Raw genomic sequence first — 15,482 nt, 5'->3', positions numbered from 1 at the left:
GATATTTGGGATTGAGGTTGAGCTGAGGCTAGAAGATATCTCTAGATTTCATGATGCCTGTAGTTATCAATTGATGCATAACATACCATTTTGAAACTTACTGGCTTAAAACAATTTATTATTTCTTTGGAGTATATGGCTGAGGTACCTGGTTTCTCTCCTGGAGCTTCTTTGTCTTCATCATTCAGCAATCTGGTTCAAATTTCTTTACATGGTTTGCATTTTCCACAAAGGAGGAATAAGCCTCTTTAGACTTAATCAGACTCAGTTCAGAATATTTTGGCTATACTATAGCAGTTGAGGAAGAATGGATAAGAATTAGTGCCGTTTGGGTAAGTGGAGTGGGAGATGAAGACAAGTACCTATTATTTTTTTATATTTTCTTTAAGCTTGACCTGAATTGTTCTGTGATTTCCCTGAAAGTTAAGCTGTTTCTTTGTCCCCTTACTAAAATTGTAACCATTTATTTGTAAGCAACTAGCTGAAGTCTACTTGGGGGTTATGGTAAATATTTGCTTTTATTCTTTCTCCTTTCTCCATCCCCTCTTCCTCTTCCTTCCCCTCTTCCTCACTTTTGTCTCTTTTTCTTCTTGGTTTCCTTTCTTTTCTCTATGGCTCTGCTTCTTTTGGAGGGAAGGTGCTACTCCATAACCCAGGCTGATCTGGAAATGATGGTAACCCTCCACCTTTAGCCTTTTGCCCAGGTTATAGGTTTGAGTGGCTATGCCAGCCAGGCTTAAAGAGGTTCTTAAAGTCTTTCCTATCTGTTCTGAAGTTTAGTTTTCAGTCTTAAGTGTGTGTGTTTGTAGGGGGCTGTTGTTCCTCCTCTGTCTTTACTCCATCAATTCCCCAGTCTCCATGCAGTTGTAAGCCTTAGCAAAGCTTTTCAGTTCTTTACTCTTGCCTGGGGTGCCTTTCCTCATTTCCCCTAGGTATTATTCTGTACTACTGCTGTAACATGCTGCAGTTACTTACTTAAGTGATCTTGAAGGTAAAAAAATATAATGTGTAACATGTTACCTTTCATTAAATAACCCGAGTCACAACTTGATTTATGATCTATTCTGTTCTAAAAAGGTCTCACTTGATAACATTTAGACCTAATTACATCTTTGATGCTCTGCCAGGCCTATGGGTACTAGGCCGCAGCAGAAACTACAAAAAAAAAATTAGGGTTTGCTTTGTTAGGTAAAACATTACAACAAATGATAAATGGTCTTTGTATACCTCAATAAAGTGAGAATTTAAGAGGTTGTATTTTGAGTGGTCTTAAAAGGAATTATGCCCAATATAAGTAAATTTTCATTGTGAGTACTAAACAGGATAAAATTGGTTTTGTGTCATCTGCACAGGGAATATTTTATCTACCCTATCTGTGTTCTAGGAGTTGGGCAGCTTTTGTAGCTTATTACTTTATCCTCTGTGTCTGGATACACATAAAAGTGCTATTTGGAGAGATAGGTATGTACACAGAGTAGAGTTTTCATGTATTTATGGAGATGGGACTCCTTGGTTTCATGAGCTATCGAATTGTTTTTTAAAACTCTGTTTTCCATGACTGGCAGGGAACCTACTATGAAGATCAGGATGACCTTGAATTCACAGATAATCTGCCTGCCTTCTGAGTAGTGAGATTAAAGACAGTTACCACCATGCCCAGCTCCCTCACACTTACTTTATAAAAACTGTTTATGTCTCTGTGTGTGTATCTGGTGTTGAGATGGAGGACGCGTTCACTGAAAGGTGCTTGCACTCCGGCTTACCACTCTCATTATTTTCTTCAGTTTCATTTTGGAGATGAAAGAAAAGAATCAGATTGTCTTTTCTTCCCTCACTAAACTAGTAAGATAGGCAGCTAAGTAACAGGCCATTAAAGCTCAGATGGGAAGTACTGTCCTGAAAGGACTTGCAGTTACTTTAGTAATAGAGCTGGTTAGCAGAGCATGCCGAGAAGTGTAGTGTCCCAAGTGTTAGTGCAGACAATGGTGTGTTTTCAGCTGGGAACCATTGAGGTTACAACTGAGAAAGGTCTACCTAGATGCCAGACTTAGAGATTGCTGGAAAACAATTTCCCTTTTATTGTTTTCTGGCTTCTGTTTATTTCTTACATTTTGCAATTTAAAATGTAGATAATGTGTAAAAATAATGGTTGTTTGAGATTTTATACATTTTCCTTAGAAACTGAAACAGCTAAAAATATCTTCACCATATGGCAGCTGACACCATTCAGAACTCTAGTTGCAGGGAATCTGACATACTCTTCTGATCTGCAGGCACACACAGTACACACGCTTTTATGTGTAAGTCAAACAATCATGTACAGTAATAATATAAAATAAATCTTAAAATAATCAAATCAATTTAAAAACTGTTATCTCTACCTTTGCTTATTTGGCTTTTAATATCTTTATATATACCTGTCCCTCAAACAAACAGTCAGGCAGACAGATAGAACTTTTAGTTCAATTTTAGCAAGATCACAGACAAATAGAATCTGAGCCATTATCAAATAAGACCCTGAAGAATGGGAGATAAGCCAGTAAGGTGCTTGCTATATAAGCCTGGGGACTTGCATTTTGGGACAGCAACAAGTCTGTAACTTGAGGACTTTGGTTACTTTTCCCATAAGTGACTGGCCAGTCACTCCAGGCAAAACCTTTTGTCTCCATGTTCAGCAAGAGACTGACCAATGAAGCTATGAAACATTAACTTCTACCACACACAATTGATAATCAAATAGGCTCCTGCACTTTAATAAAGACTAGGTTTGAGCAAGTAATATGATAAGTTGTCATCAGCTTGCTCTGCCAGTTGTTTCTTAACAATGTTTGAAAGTTTAGTTTTTGTTTTTGTTTTTGTTTTTTGTTTTTTGAGACAGGGTTTCTCTGTATAGCCCTAGCTGTCCTGGAACTCACTTTGTAGACCAGAAATCCGCCTGCCTCTGCCTCCCAATTGCTGGGATTAAAGGTGTGCGTCACCACCACCTGGCGAAAGTTTAGTTTTTTTAAGAACTCAAGGAGTCCCAGGGAAAGGAGAAGGGGAGTAAGGGAGACAGCTTTCCTTACTTCAGAATGAGGCTGGATTTGCTTTTGTATTGGCCACCAAAAGAACAATGTATTTGGATTGATGCTGTTACTTGTTTATAGTAACAATATAGAAAACCTCACTTGTACCCAAGTTAAACTGTAGGTATAAGTAGTAATTTCCTTTGCGTATTTAGACTGACACTTTGACAAGTATTGTGAAGACCAATAATAAGGTTATGGGAAAAGTAATTAAGTCATGTGATTTCTCCAATTTTCAAAGTTTACAATCCATTTTTGACTTTCTAAATTTAATTGTATAGCAGGGGTTGTTTGAGGGCATTCTACAAACTGATGGTTCTGAATATATAATCTCATTACATCTTATCTTTCTCTGCAAGTATAGTAATAATAGTTTTTTTTATCCCCATTTACTTGTTATAAATATATGGAAATCTTGTAAACTAGTGCTCAAAAGTGCCATTATTATCGTTCATTTTTAATCATTGTTTCTACCCATGCTTTGAGAATTAGAAGGGGAAAGAAAGGGAAGAAACACTGTTGCTGTTTCCTGTTAGCTGCAAGGGTAACTGGGAAGAGTAGAGGATAAGTGTACAGCAGTGACCCTGACATGCTCAGAAGAGGACTGTAGGCACAGTAGGTGGTGTATAGTCACTAGCATGACTCAGAAATATGCACATGTTAAGATAGTTATTTTTATGAAGTTTTAAGCTTTTTCCTCATTTGATAAAGTTAGGTTTTTTAATAGTAATGTTTTAATATTTGGATTTTTAAAAGAAGTCTGTGTGTGTTCTTTTAATAATAGTTAGGTTTTATGATCCAGTGTTAAAAGTCATAGAATCAGGAAGCAGACTAACCTGGACTTTATTTCTGTCTCCTCACTTACTCTGTGTCTCTTCCAACAAGCTACTAAAGTGCTTCTATACTTTAAATCTTTAAGTGGGGATTATATTGGTCATTGTTTTATTTGTGCTTTATGGCTTACGTGAATATTATATGTGGGTTTAGAACAATGTGTAGCATCTAATAGTAACTACTGCAAAGGTAGCATTGTTATTCATGGCTGTTATTTATTGGTAGGGCCTAACTCATGTAAATTATGTATACATTTTACCATTGAATTACATCTCTAGCCTGGTGGCTGGGTTTAGTTTAGTTTTGTTTTGTTTTTTTGAGATGTAGGGTCTCACTATGTAGCTCTAATTGCCCTGAGATGCTTAAGTTTGAATATTCTTATACTAAAATTTCTCAAGATTAGATAATATCTCTTACAAAAATAGTTTTTATCAAATGTTCAAATATAGAAATCCTGCTAAATACCATGAAAGCTTGCTGGTACTATGATTTTTCAGTTTTTTCTTTCTGTTAGCTTAATTTTAAGTACATCTATGAAAGAAATTCCTAAAATATTATGACTCCCTTCCTCGCACACCAAGCTTTCTTAATGCTGGGACCATATTTTACTGTTCATCTTTAAATCACCCAAACCTAAAGTTTCACTGGCAGCTCTATGCTGCAGGGAAGGTTAGTACGTTTCACACACTTTTTTTTTTTTTTAAAAAGATGTATTTATTTATTTTTATGTGAGTCCACTGTAGCTGTCTTCACACACACCAGAAGAGGGCATCAGATCTCATTACAGATAGTTGTGTGGGAATTGAATTCAGGACCTTCAGAAGGGCAGTCAGTGCTCTTAACTGCTGAGCCATCTCTCCAGCCCCCTTGCACATACTTTTAGGTAGATGATCAAATAGAAATCTTTTGGATCTTAATAGATGTATGACCTTGGGGTTAGTTATCTAATCTACTTTGTATTTCTTTGAAGAACATGTGAAGTTTTGTTTTTGGTTTTGTTTAAAATAATCAGATTATTTTTAAAAAATCTGGATAACTACCTAAACACTTGGTTGGTTTATACAGTTACCTCAGTATGTTGCAGCATTTCCAAGTATTTTGGATAAGAATAAGGAATATAGGTATTTTTGCCATATTTACTTTGTTGTATTCTTTAGCATATGGGAGAGACTCCTGCAGACCTGTGTATTCTTTCTTCTCTTACATAATGTCATTTTTGTGCCTCTTGTTCAGTTTCTGGTCAGTTTTGTCCTTCACTTCATATATATATGCTGGGCATACAGGAAATGATACTTGTTTGCTTTACCCCTATATAGAGATGGTGTTCTGTTCAAATCATTTCCATTTTGCCTTTATGTTTTTAATTGAAGAATACACTTAATTGCATGTACAGCCATCTAACAGAAAAGTGGCCATGTTCAGATTAGTTAGGTCATGGAATTTCTAAAAAATAATCAAACTGTACACTCATGTGTTTATTTTACATAGTAGTATATTATAAAAGGTACTATTGTAGAGATCTCTTCATGTTGGATCTTTGAGATTTAGATTACTCTTTTTAACTGGAATAAATGAACGATAGACCAGTTTGTATATTAATTATAGGTGGGTTTTCAATTTTCATGTTTCAGATAATATCATTGTATAAGTTTGTGGTAATTGGACCTAGGGTCTCATGAATGCTAAATACTGATTATACATTCTAAAACTCTTTGTTTAAACTTTTTGTAAAGAAGAGAGTGCCTCTAGGTGGTGGCATTCTCTGCTTATCTTCAACAGTGCCAAATGACATCCGCATCCTCCAGATGGCCACATATTTACCCACTCCCCAGCAGTGTGGGGTGTTCTCACTGCTTTGTACTCATACTATTTATGCTCATTTTATCGATATAAAATAGCATTCCTTGATATTTCAATTTGTATTATCTGGTAACTAATGTACTTGATCCTCTTGCCACATGATGCAGACCACATGAATTTCTTCATGAGTATTTTTCCATTTTTAAATTTTAGAATGTATCCATATCTATTGCATATTTTTATGATGATCAGTTTTGTGTTTTTCTTGACTTATTTGCAGTTGCTTTTAATTCTCAAACTCATGAAGGTTCTTCTCCTTTGTGACTAATGTTAACTAGGACTTTAGCTATTTTAGGTTGAATAATGCAGTCTTCTCAGAATTTTTTTTTTAACCTGTTCTTGCCTGCCAGCCATTTCTGTTCCTCACTTTACTCAAACATTCCTATCTCCTGGGAGATGAAATGCTGATGATACTAAGGGAAAAGAATAAATAAGAAATGCAGCAAAAAAACGAATAAAAAAGGGACAGTTCTATAAAATTGAAATAACCATGTTTAAAATACTTGAAAATATTCTCAAGAGCCTGTCTTTTTTTCTTATTTAGAAGTACATTTTAAACTTTGTGCAACCAAAGACCGATTGTTTAATGTTGTCATTGCTGCAGGAATTTATCATTACATGATGAGTTGTGTATGTGAGGTTTCCAGCAGAGCCTCTGAATGCTTAAAGTGGTTCTGTGCCTTTCTTAAGAGCACAAAAATAACAATTAAAAAACGTCTTCAGCCAGTCTCTTTGAGTCATTTAAAAGTAAATCTGTTTATTTACTTCTTATCTATATGCTGTGTGTGAAATCTCACACCAAGGTTTCTGAAATTAAATTGGGTTCTTTTGTCAATTCTACCTTGATTTAAAACTCAAGTTTCTTTACTAACTTAATAATTCCTTACTTTTAAATTTTCTATTCTAGAAAGTGCGCTTCTTGTGAAATTGTACTTATTTAAAGACTTGTACAAGTAGACTGTACTTTAAGACTATACTAGGGATAATTATCTGTCAAGGTTTTTGTTTTTCTTAAGATTTGTTCTTTTAAATTTTTTAAAAAAAAATTTGTTTGTATAGCTCTTTTGCCTGAGTGTAACTCTGTGTTCTTTGTACATGACTGTACATGCCTAGTGACCTTAACGTCAGAAGAATCTGAGAAACTTGAGTTGCAAGCAGTTGTGAATTTCCATAGGGGTGCTGGGAAGCAAATCTAGATCTTCTGAAAGAGCAATCAGTGCTTTTAAACTCTGAGCCATCTCTAGCCTCCTTAAGATTTATTTTTGTTTTTATGGGAGTGTGGTATGTGTAGTAGTATATGCCCAAAGAGGCCAGAGATGTTGGATCCCCTGAGACTAGAATTAGAAGTTGTTGTAAGTAACCCCTGATATGAAGTGTGGGTTTTCTGCCAGAGTAGTCTATGCTTGTAACTGTTGAGCCATTTATAGTAATTCAAATTTCATCTTTCAACTTAAGATCTTTATAGTAAAATAGTATGTGCTATTAGATATATTTGAAGCTTTTATTTGTGAAACTTGTTTTTGGATGTGATAAGAGAGTGTGGTTTTGATGTGTTTTTAAAGTTGCTTTAAGAAGTAGTGTGTGTGGCTAGAGAAATGACTCAAGGTTAAAGTTCACTCTTGCAGAGAACCGAGATGGGTTCCCAGCGCCCATCTGTAACTCCAGTTCTAGAGGATCTGATGCCTTTCCAGGCTGTGATGGGCGCCAGTGTACATGTGGTATACAGACCATACATACGACCAAACACCCCATACATAGACAACAATAAGATAATCCTTGTGAAAAACTTACTTATTTTTCCCCATTACTTTCAGCTTCATTTACCTCTGAATTCGCCGTTGCCTGGAAGTGAATTGACCAAGGAACCTTTTCGTTGGGATCAGAGACTATTTGCTTTAGTGCTGCGGTTGCCTGGCACCATGTCGGTGGAATCAGAACAGTTGACAGGTGTGCCTTTGGATGATTCTGCTATCACACCAATGTGTGAAGTGACAGGAGGTAAGGTTTTTGCTAAAAGTAACTCAGGCTTAAAACAGTTTATCTGAATGTGCTAAAATGAACATCTCACAATTTGCATGTTTATGTTTGTCAAACAACATTGACATTCCTGTAGTTTTAAAATTGCATGTGTTAATGTTGGGATGCAATCTTGATAAATACTGTTGGATTTCATGAATGTTAGGTTTTTGTTTTTAACCTACGTAACAAATGATGGTATTTGAAGTTGTTAGACGAACTTTCCTGTCTACAAAAAAATCATTAGTGATTTTGCTGGCATAGTGACATACACCTTTAGTCCTAATACTGAAGAGTCAGAGGTAATATGAAGTAAAATTGTCAAAGATTTTTACAGAAATTAGAAAAAAATGAATTAATAAATTATTTTACAAAAAAATTACCATTAATCTAAAATTATCTGAAAAGAAAAAGCAATTTTTTTCTATACTTTACAAACTGAGCTATGTAATGTTCCTCCTATGATTATTGTTTAGGTCTAATCTCATCCGTTGTAATGTTTGATAATTTCTACCAAAGCATTAAAAATCTACAATGGGTCATTTTAACTGGGAGAACGAAGTATGTATAATATTGCACACTTTCAAGTCAAGAGGTTGGCTTATTCTCAGCTATTTAGAGACACATGCATGCATACATTAGATAGACCACACTCTATAACAGACCTAGGGTCATCACTAACACCTGGGTGGAACAGTGAAGAATCACAAACTTTTTGAGTTGGGACAAAGTTAAATTTATTTAATCTAGAAAAATCTGTAAGCAAGTTTTCATAAAATACCTGTTTGTTTTGAGTAGGATGTATGTTGGATGCTTTTACTACGCTTTCATCCCCAAAGTACCGTCTGGTGTGTATTATTGACCAGAGCCCTGTAGCTCCTTTCTCCAATTCAGGACAAATGAAGCATGTGGGAATCACCCTTGGTTCTTCTGTGCATCAGAGCATCTCTTACCATCTCCAGATCTGACAGACGAGACACACTAAAGTATTAATGGTTCTAACTGGTCCTTTTCCACTGTACAATACTCATGTCTCATTGAATGTCTCACTGAAAAGCTGATCCATAAGAAACAGAAACCTGATCTCAAGGCTTATAAAATGGCTTTCCATATTTGACAAATAAACCATACGTATTAAGGCCTGGAAGACACTTAATCAATATTAGGTCCCTGCCTGTCTCTATCTAAATCTATCCGTCTTCCACATGTAAGCTCACAGCAGTGCTTTCACATGCATCCATATGTCCTTTTCTCCCTGACCCTTTCTCTTTCCAGAGCTTCTTGTGGATAATTCTATTTTTCAGGTTCCTGATTCAAGTGTCACCACCTCAGAAGAAACTTACCAAAATATACTCACTCTCAACCTTATTACTACCATCTATATATTAAAATAAATGGAAATAATTAAAAATCTGTGGTAACTGCCAGGAGACCAGTTGAATAATTATTCTCTCCTCTGCACTTGTACTTATCATCTTTTATTTTGTTCAGCAAGTCTGAGAGTTTGAGGAGTTATTGCTAGATGTGTGTATGTATGTCTGTTAAAGATTGGCAAACAGTTGGAGATAGTAGTGCCTTATAAAGGTGGATAGATACTTGATATTTTTTCCTTTGTGATTTGCTCAACCAGGGTTTCTATGGTCCATTTACCTTACCTATACTTAGAAGAAGAAAATTGTATACTCACCTACGATGAGATTGTTGGTTGGAAATAATAATTTTTGTTTATTCTTCGTTAAAATTGGGAAATACCGACCACTTAGTTTCTATTAATATTGTCATTAAAAAAAAAAAAAAAACTATAGTAGTCCTTATGGGAGTTTGACTTTTTACAACTAATTAGTTCATTCTTTTTATCTCAGGCCGGTCATACTCTGTATGTTCTCCAAGAATGCTTAATCAGTGTCTGGAATCCTTGGTGCAGAAAGTACAAAGTGGGGTGGTAATAAACTTTGAAAAGGCAGGACCAGATCCTCCCCCTGCTGAAGGTATTGTATTGTCCTCATAGATATTCTGAGTTTGATTTATGAATTATTGACCCCTATCCCACCCCCATTGTGTGTTGTTTATATGTGTGTTGGTCCAAGCATTTGGGAGGTAGATCTCTAACTTGAGGCCAGCAAGACCGGCAGGACTACATAGAGATCCTAGCTCAAAATAAAATTTAAAGATTAACAAGGCCAGTTGTCATGGTTACACAATTGCTATTGGTATAGAAGAGGAAGTTATAGGAATATTATATTCAAATTGAACAAATTTTTACTAGCTAGTGAACTGCAGTTTGTCTAACAAAGCAGTCATGACACTCTCCAACTTAAGAAACAGGAAAGCCCATAATCTACAAGCATTAGGCTTTTTTTATTGTTGAGTAAAAAAAATGGATGTGTTTTAATTTTGTTTGCCCCCCTAATGTATTTTTTTTCTTAACCTCTTTGCAGCAGAGGGGCAGCCAGATATATCAAGACCTTTTGGATCTCAGCCTTGGCATAGCTGTCACAAGCTCATATATGTCAGACCAAATCCTAAAACTGGGGTTCCTATAGGCCATTGGCCTGTTCCAGAGTCTTTTTGGCCAGATCAGAATTCTCCAACACTAGTAAGTACCGGAGTAACCATGACCAGTTACTAATAACCATTTAGATGATTTTGTTTGATGGAGCTCCTTGACTTTGAGAGAAGGTCCTGCTCTGCAGTTCAGGCTTTGTTGAACTGTATAGCACAAGCTGGCTTGAAGCATGAAGTGATATTAAGTCCAATTGTTATTTAAAGGTGTGGCTCATTTACAGAAATTAGATAAATACATAATATGCTTATAATAAGCCATTATTTTATAGAAATTAGATAAATATATAATATGCTTATCATAATAAGCCATTATTTGCTTCTACATATGGTCTTATGAAGCAACAGAAAAAAAGATATCTTGTTTCCCTTGGAATTTAATACTAGGTTACCTTTTTGTTACTTACATTTGGATACTGAATTGTAAATGTATGAAGATTTCTTTATTTTAATTTTAAATGTAATGTAGCATGAATATTTGTCTTTGGGGTACAAATTGAAATTTATATGAAGGACTAGAATACTTGTGATAATTTGTATTTCAGTAACTATTATTTGGGGGTTTCTACTCCACCTTAAATCATTTAGTTCCCAAATAAAAGACACAAAATCCTTATATTTATAATAAGCTTTAAAGAAATAAATATCAGCCCTCTATGCTATTTTGTCTACTTCCCTGTCTGTAACCCTGAGATATCACTTTCCATGTTCATGTTGGGCTGCTCCTGCTCCAACAGGCTGGCCCTCATGCCATGTGCTTATGATCCACCTACTCCATGGCAATTTCTTCCTTCCTCCTCCTCTCTCTTGTCTTTGCTCCTAACTGAGACCCCCAAGCCTGGGGACATTCTGCCCAGCCCAGGTTGTAGGCATCTTTATTAACCAATTATGGATACCTTGGGGAGTTGGGGGCAGGGGCACAAGGGTTACGTGACAAAAGCTGGTATGCAGGAGGCTCCGCCTGTCTTGGAGCAACAAGCAGCACCAGACCAACCGCCTACAAGTTGGCCTGCAGTCTTTCAGGCCATAGTCTTAGAAATTCATGTTCACTTGTACAACTTTAGAACAACTTTATTAGTTAATAGTATTGCAGCTTGGAAGTTGAGCTTGTGGGGATTTTTCTCATTTTACCCACATGAATTGTTTTTATGAATATTGATGGTTGTTGAGTGATCATGGTACGTTATAAGTATTCTTTATAGTAGAATACAATTAAACAAAATCATATCTATTCAGACTTGTTTAATCTGTTTTTTTCTGATTAATGTTTTTGTAGCGTCTAGGGCATGACACTTATTATTAATATTACTCTTAGAAGGTAGGTTTTTGGGGCTGGAGAAATGGCTCAGTGGTTAAGAGCACTAAATGCTCTTCCAAAGGTCCTGAGTTCAATTCCCAGCAACCATGTGGTGGCTCACTTATCTGTAATGAGATCCGATGCTTTTTTCTGGTGTCTGGAAACAGCGACAGTGTATTCACATATAAAAGTAAATCTTAAAATAAATAAGTAAATAAATATTTTTAAAGGTAGGTTCTAGTTCAGAGATTTTGAGCAAGTAACTATTATTCATGTTAAAATAAGCCACTTGTACTTTTTTTTAAACTATATGTTTGACTTTCATGATAAGTTTTAATTTGAGAGATGAACTTCAAGTCTATGGCTACTAATAAGGTCTTTCTCCACAGTATAGTAGCACATAGTATAGTACATGAAAGTAAAAGTTAAAAGTTTCATTGTATTACTTTGTTTAATCTTTTTTCTTTTTCTGATTAAATGTATATAATTTTTGATTTGCGTTTATGAACAAGCTTTTCATTTCTTTGGTGATATTTATTTCTTTTTTCCTTTTTAAAATTCTTCCCATATTTTTATGAAGTATCTTTGTTGATTATTCATGCCATTGTATTGACATTGATACCAAAGGTATCTATGGTATTTTATGGAAAGTGAGAAAAAATATGGAAATAAAAAAGAATAAAGTGTATTTAGAGAATGGAAGATGTAGCTAGACTGCTGTTAAGTAAACGGAACTAGACTACTGTTAAAAACCAAATTGTTTGCAGTTTTAAATGCAAAATTTAGGGAATGTGAGTTGTTCCTCTTCCCATTCAGAGTGCATTTGAAGTCAGTTTTAATGAATCTCCACTTTAGGAAAGTAACTTAGTGCACATTAGAAGGATGTAAGTTGGAAGGGCAGGTAGGCTACCTGCAGGGCTAGTAATATGGTTCATTTAAGAGATACTAAAATGTTTTTCCTAGAATATGGATCAGAATGATCATAAGAAATAGTACTGGATATAACTTTAAAATTTATTAATTCAAGTCTATCCAGGGGAATGACATTTCTACAAATTCTAATTTTCATATAAGTAGCTCCTGAAGTTAAAAAGTGATTTTCCTATTAACTGTGAGCCTGTTGACCATGGCTCTTGTCTTCCAAAATTGTTTGGAGACTTAAATAGAAATACATTTAAGAATTTTCTTTACCTAAATATATAGAAGATTTTCTTCCCAGAAAAGGAAAAAAGGAAATTTTAAGACTGGCCTGGAAGATGGTAAACAAACTATTAAAATATTTTACACACACACATACCCCACACTCCAAATATATTTAAATAAAATGCAGCTAGTACATCTTGAACATTACCAGTCTATTGCCAGATTCTCAGACATACATATTGCAGAGCACAGTTGGCTAACTGTAATGGAAGGCAGGGTGCAGGTAATGTCAGGAAATAGGACTTAACTGCTTGGTGTACGTTTTGAGTCTATATATTGGGAAGGGGTACTAGAAAAGTCTCCCTGAGTTTAGTTCCTAGCAAGTCACTCGTTTTCTAAAAGTTTTTAGTTATAAAAGAGAAAATACTGAAGTAGTCAGTAAGATCCAGGGGCAGGAAAGATGATGACGTATTAGTACAACTGCACATGGGTAGCATAGCTGAAACATAGAGTCTTTATAGGACATGAGTGAGGAATGCCTTAGAGACCAAAGCAGTGAGGCTTTTATTTGAAATTAAAGGTGTGAACCCTTCTTGCCTTGTGATTGGCCCAACTTTAACTGCATACGTTTAAATAGGGAACTACATGAAATGACAATAGGATTATTGGAGTAGAGTAACTAGTAGGAATACTAGTTAGAAAGCAGTTGTGTGTAGTCTTAACTTGAGAAACAGCAAAGATCTGAGTTAAAATGGTAAGAAATATTAGTTTCTGAAATTGGGGATTGATTTCATTAATATTGTCAGAAAGAAAGCCGCAACAGCCAGTACTGAGCATGTGTCCCATCATGTGTTCTAGTAAGTGCCTTCCAGTTGCACTGTGGTTTCATTAAGTCTTTGATAGTTAAGATGGTGAGGTCTTTAGAAGAGAACTTGAAGACTGGAGACAGATTAGATACAATGTATGTGAAGGCTGAATAAGAGTCAGATTATGTCCAGTAGGCAGCTGTAGACATGAGAGAAATGAGATAGTTTTGATCCTTAAAGTGTTGTGTTTTTATGGCTCTAGAACAGGAATCTTTAAAATAAAGTGTTAGGTACCTTAGGAATATACCAGTGGAATAACCAGCCATAGGAATCCATTGGGAAATAGAGAAAAGGCTAACTTATAAATACAGTTTATGTCTTTTATTAGGTATACATTGATTATTTATATTTTTATACCCACAGTTTGTAAATAGTGTCTGAATATTGCCTGTGCAGAAATTAATAAAGGACTGTGATTAGCTTGGAAGTTACTACTCTATAAGTAATTGCCACAAATGAGGTTTAGTGGGCTTTTGTACATCTTTCTTAGATATGAAAATAAAAATTCCTTTTAATTATAAATTAGTTGAATGCTTTTTTTTCTAAAATTTGCATCTAATTAATGATACATTTGATTTTAGATAGATTTTCATTTTATGGATTTTGATCTTTCTCTTTTTCTTGGTAATATTCCATAAATGTTTGTTTTTTCAGCTTAATGGTATTTCCAGGAAACCAAACTTACTAAAAAGACTGAGGCATTAAGCTTTGATAAGAGAAAGGTACTTAAAATGTGTTGATAAAATGTGTTCTGGTATTTTGTGTAAATAGTAATAAGATTTTCCCCTCTAGCCACCTCGTACATCTCATCCTGTAGTGAAGTTTTCCTGTACAGACTGTGAGCCAATGGTTATTGACAAATTGCCTTTTGACAAATATGAGTTGGAACCTTCACCACTGACTCAGTTTATTCTAGAAAGGAAATCTCCTCAAACGTGTTGGCAGGTAAGCTGAAAAACTGTAGTGAAGAAAACATTTAGGCAATGTTTCTGACAGAGCTAAACTGGGGACTAGAGAGATGGGTCAGTCAATAATGTGTTTGCTGTAAGAGCACACAAACCTGATAATACAAATTTTGGATACCTAGCACCTGTGTAAAAAGCCAGCTACAATAGCCTATCTCTGTGTTGGGAAGGATATAGGAGGACCTTGGGATTCATTGGCTAGATAGTCTGGCTGAAATGGTGAACTCTAGGTTCAGAAAGAGACTGTGTCAACAGAACAAAACAGAGAACAATTGAGGAAGATACTCAGTGTCAACTTCTGCCTTCCACACACACCTGCATGTACATGCATGTGCATATACACACAAGCGAAACTGAATCTATGTTTTGCATATCATTCATTGCAGGTTTATTGAATATGAGTTTTAACCTTCCTTTTCTACAGGTGTATGTGAGCAATAGTGCAAAGTATAATGAACTTGGCCATCCCTTTGGTTACTTGAAAGCTAGTACAGCACTGACCTGTGTCAACTTATTTGTGATGCCTTACAATTACCCAGTCCTCCTTCCTCTATTAGGTAAGTCATTCTTGCATGTGCTCTTATGGAAAGCTAAGAAATAAACCTATCTTAGCTCTAAAAATTGAGAATGTTAAACCTACTGTAAAATTCTTATATTTTACAAACAGAGATACTACTATATTTAAATTTTAAAATTAAATATTCTAACTTTGTACAAGTAAGTTTCCTTACTCAGTGGTACTTTCTGGGGTAGCCTTTCTGTCTAATGCATAAAAGATGCTCTATTCATAAAAAACCTGAATACATGTTCTAAGAATTTACCTAACTCTTCATTTGAAAAACAATTTTGTGTGAGTATGTACATGTTAAAGCAA

At 35.2% G+C, this 15,482-nt stretch overlaps 1 protein-coding gene across 8 annotated transcripts in view; it reads left to right on the top strand.

Annotated features, from left to right (window-relative positions):
• Positions 1–15,482, top strand: part of Ints6 (integrator complex subunit 6) — an 84,839-nt gene that overhangs the window by 37,108 nt on the left and 32,249 nt on the right. For 6 of the 8 annotated variants that reach the window (XM_017315909.2, XM_006518680.4, XM_017315908.2 and 3 more), the window contains exons 5-9: positions 7,574–7,757; positions 9,638–9,763; positions 10,214–10,371; positions 14,436–14,588; positions 15,033–15,165. In XM_017315909.2, coding sequence (XP_017171398.1) covers positions 7,574–7,757; positions 9,638–9,763; positions 10,214–10,371; positions 14,436–14,588; positions 15,033–15,165 — 754 coding nt within the window. The remainder of the gene's footprint in view (positions 1–7,573; positions 7,758–9,637; positions 9,764–10,213; positions 10,372–14,435; positions 14,589–15,032; positions 15,166–15,482) is intronic. The other 2 variants (NM_008715.2, XM_011244986.3) reach the window with 1 other exon arrangement.

This window comes from Mus musculus, chromosome 14 (genome assembly GCF_000001635.26).
Source record: "Mus musculus strain C57BL/6J chromosome 14, GRCm38.p6 C57BL/6J".
NCBI classification, from domain to species: domain Eukaryota; kingdom Metazoa; phylum Chordata; class Mammalia; order Rodentia; family Muridae; genus Mus; species Mus musculus.
The sequence above is the reverse complement of the archived record's forward strand: the minus strand, read 5'-3'. Positions and strand labels throughout refer to the sequence as shown.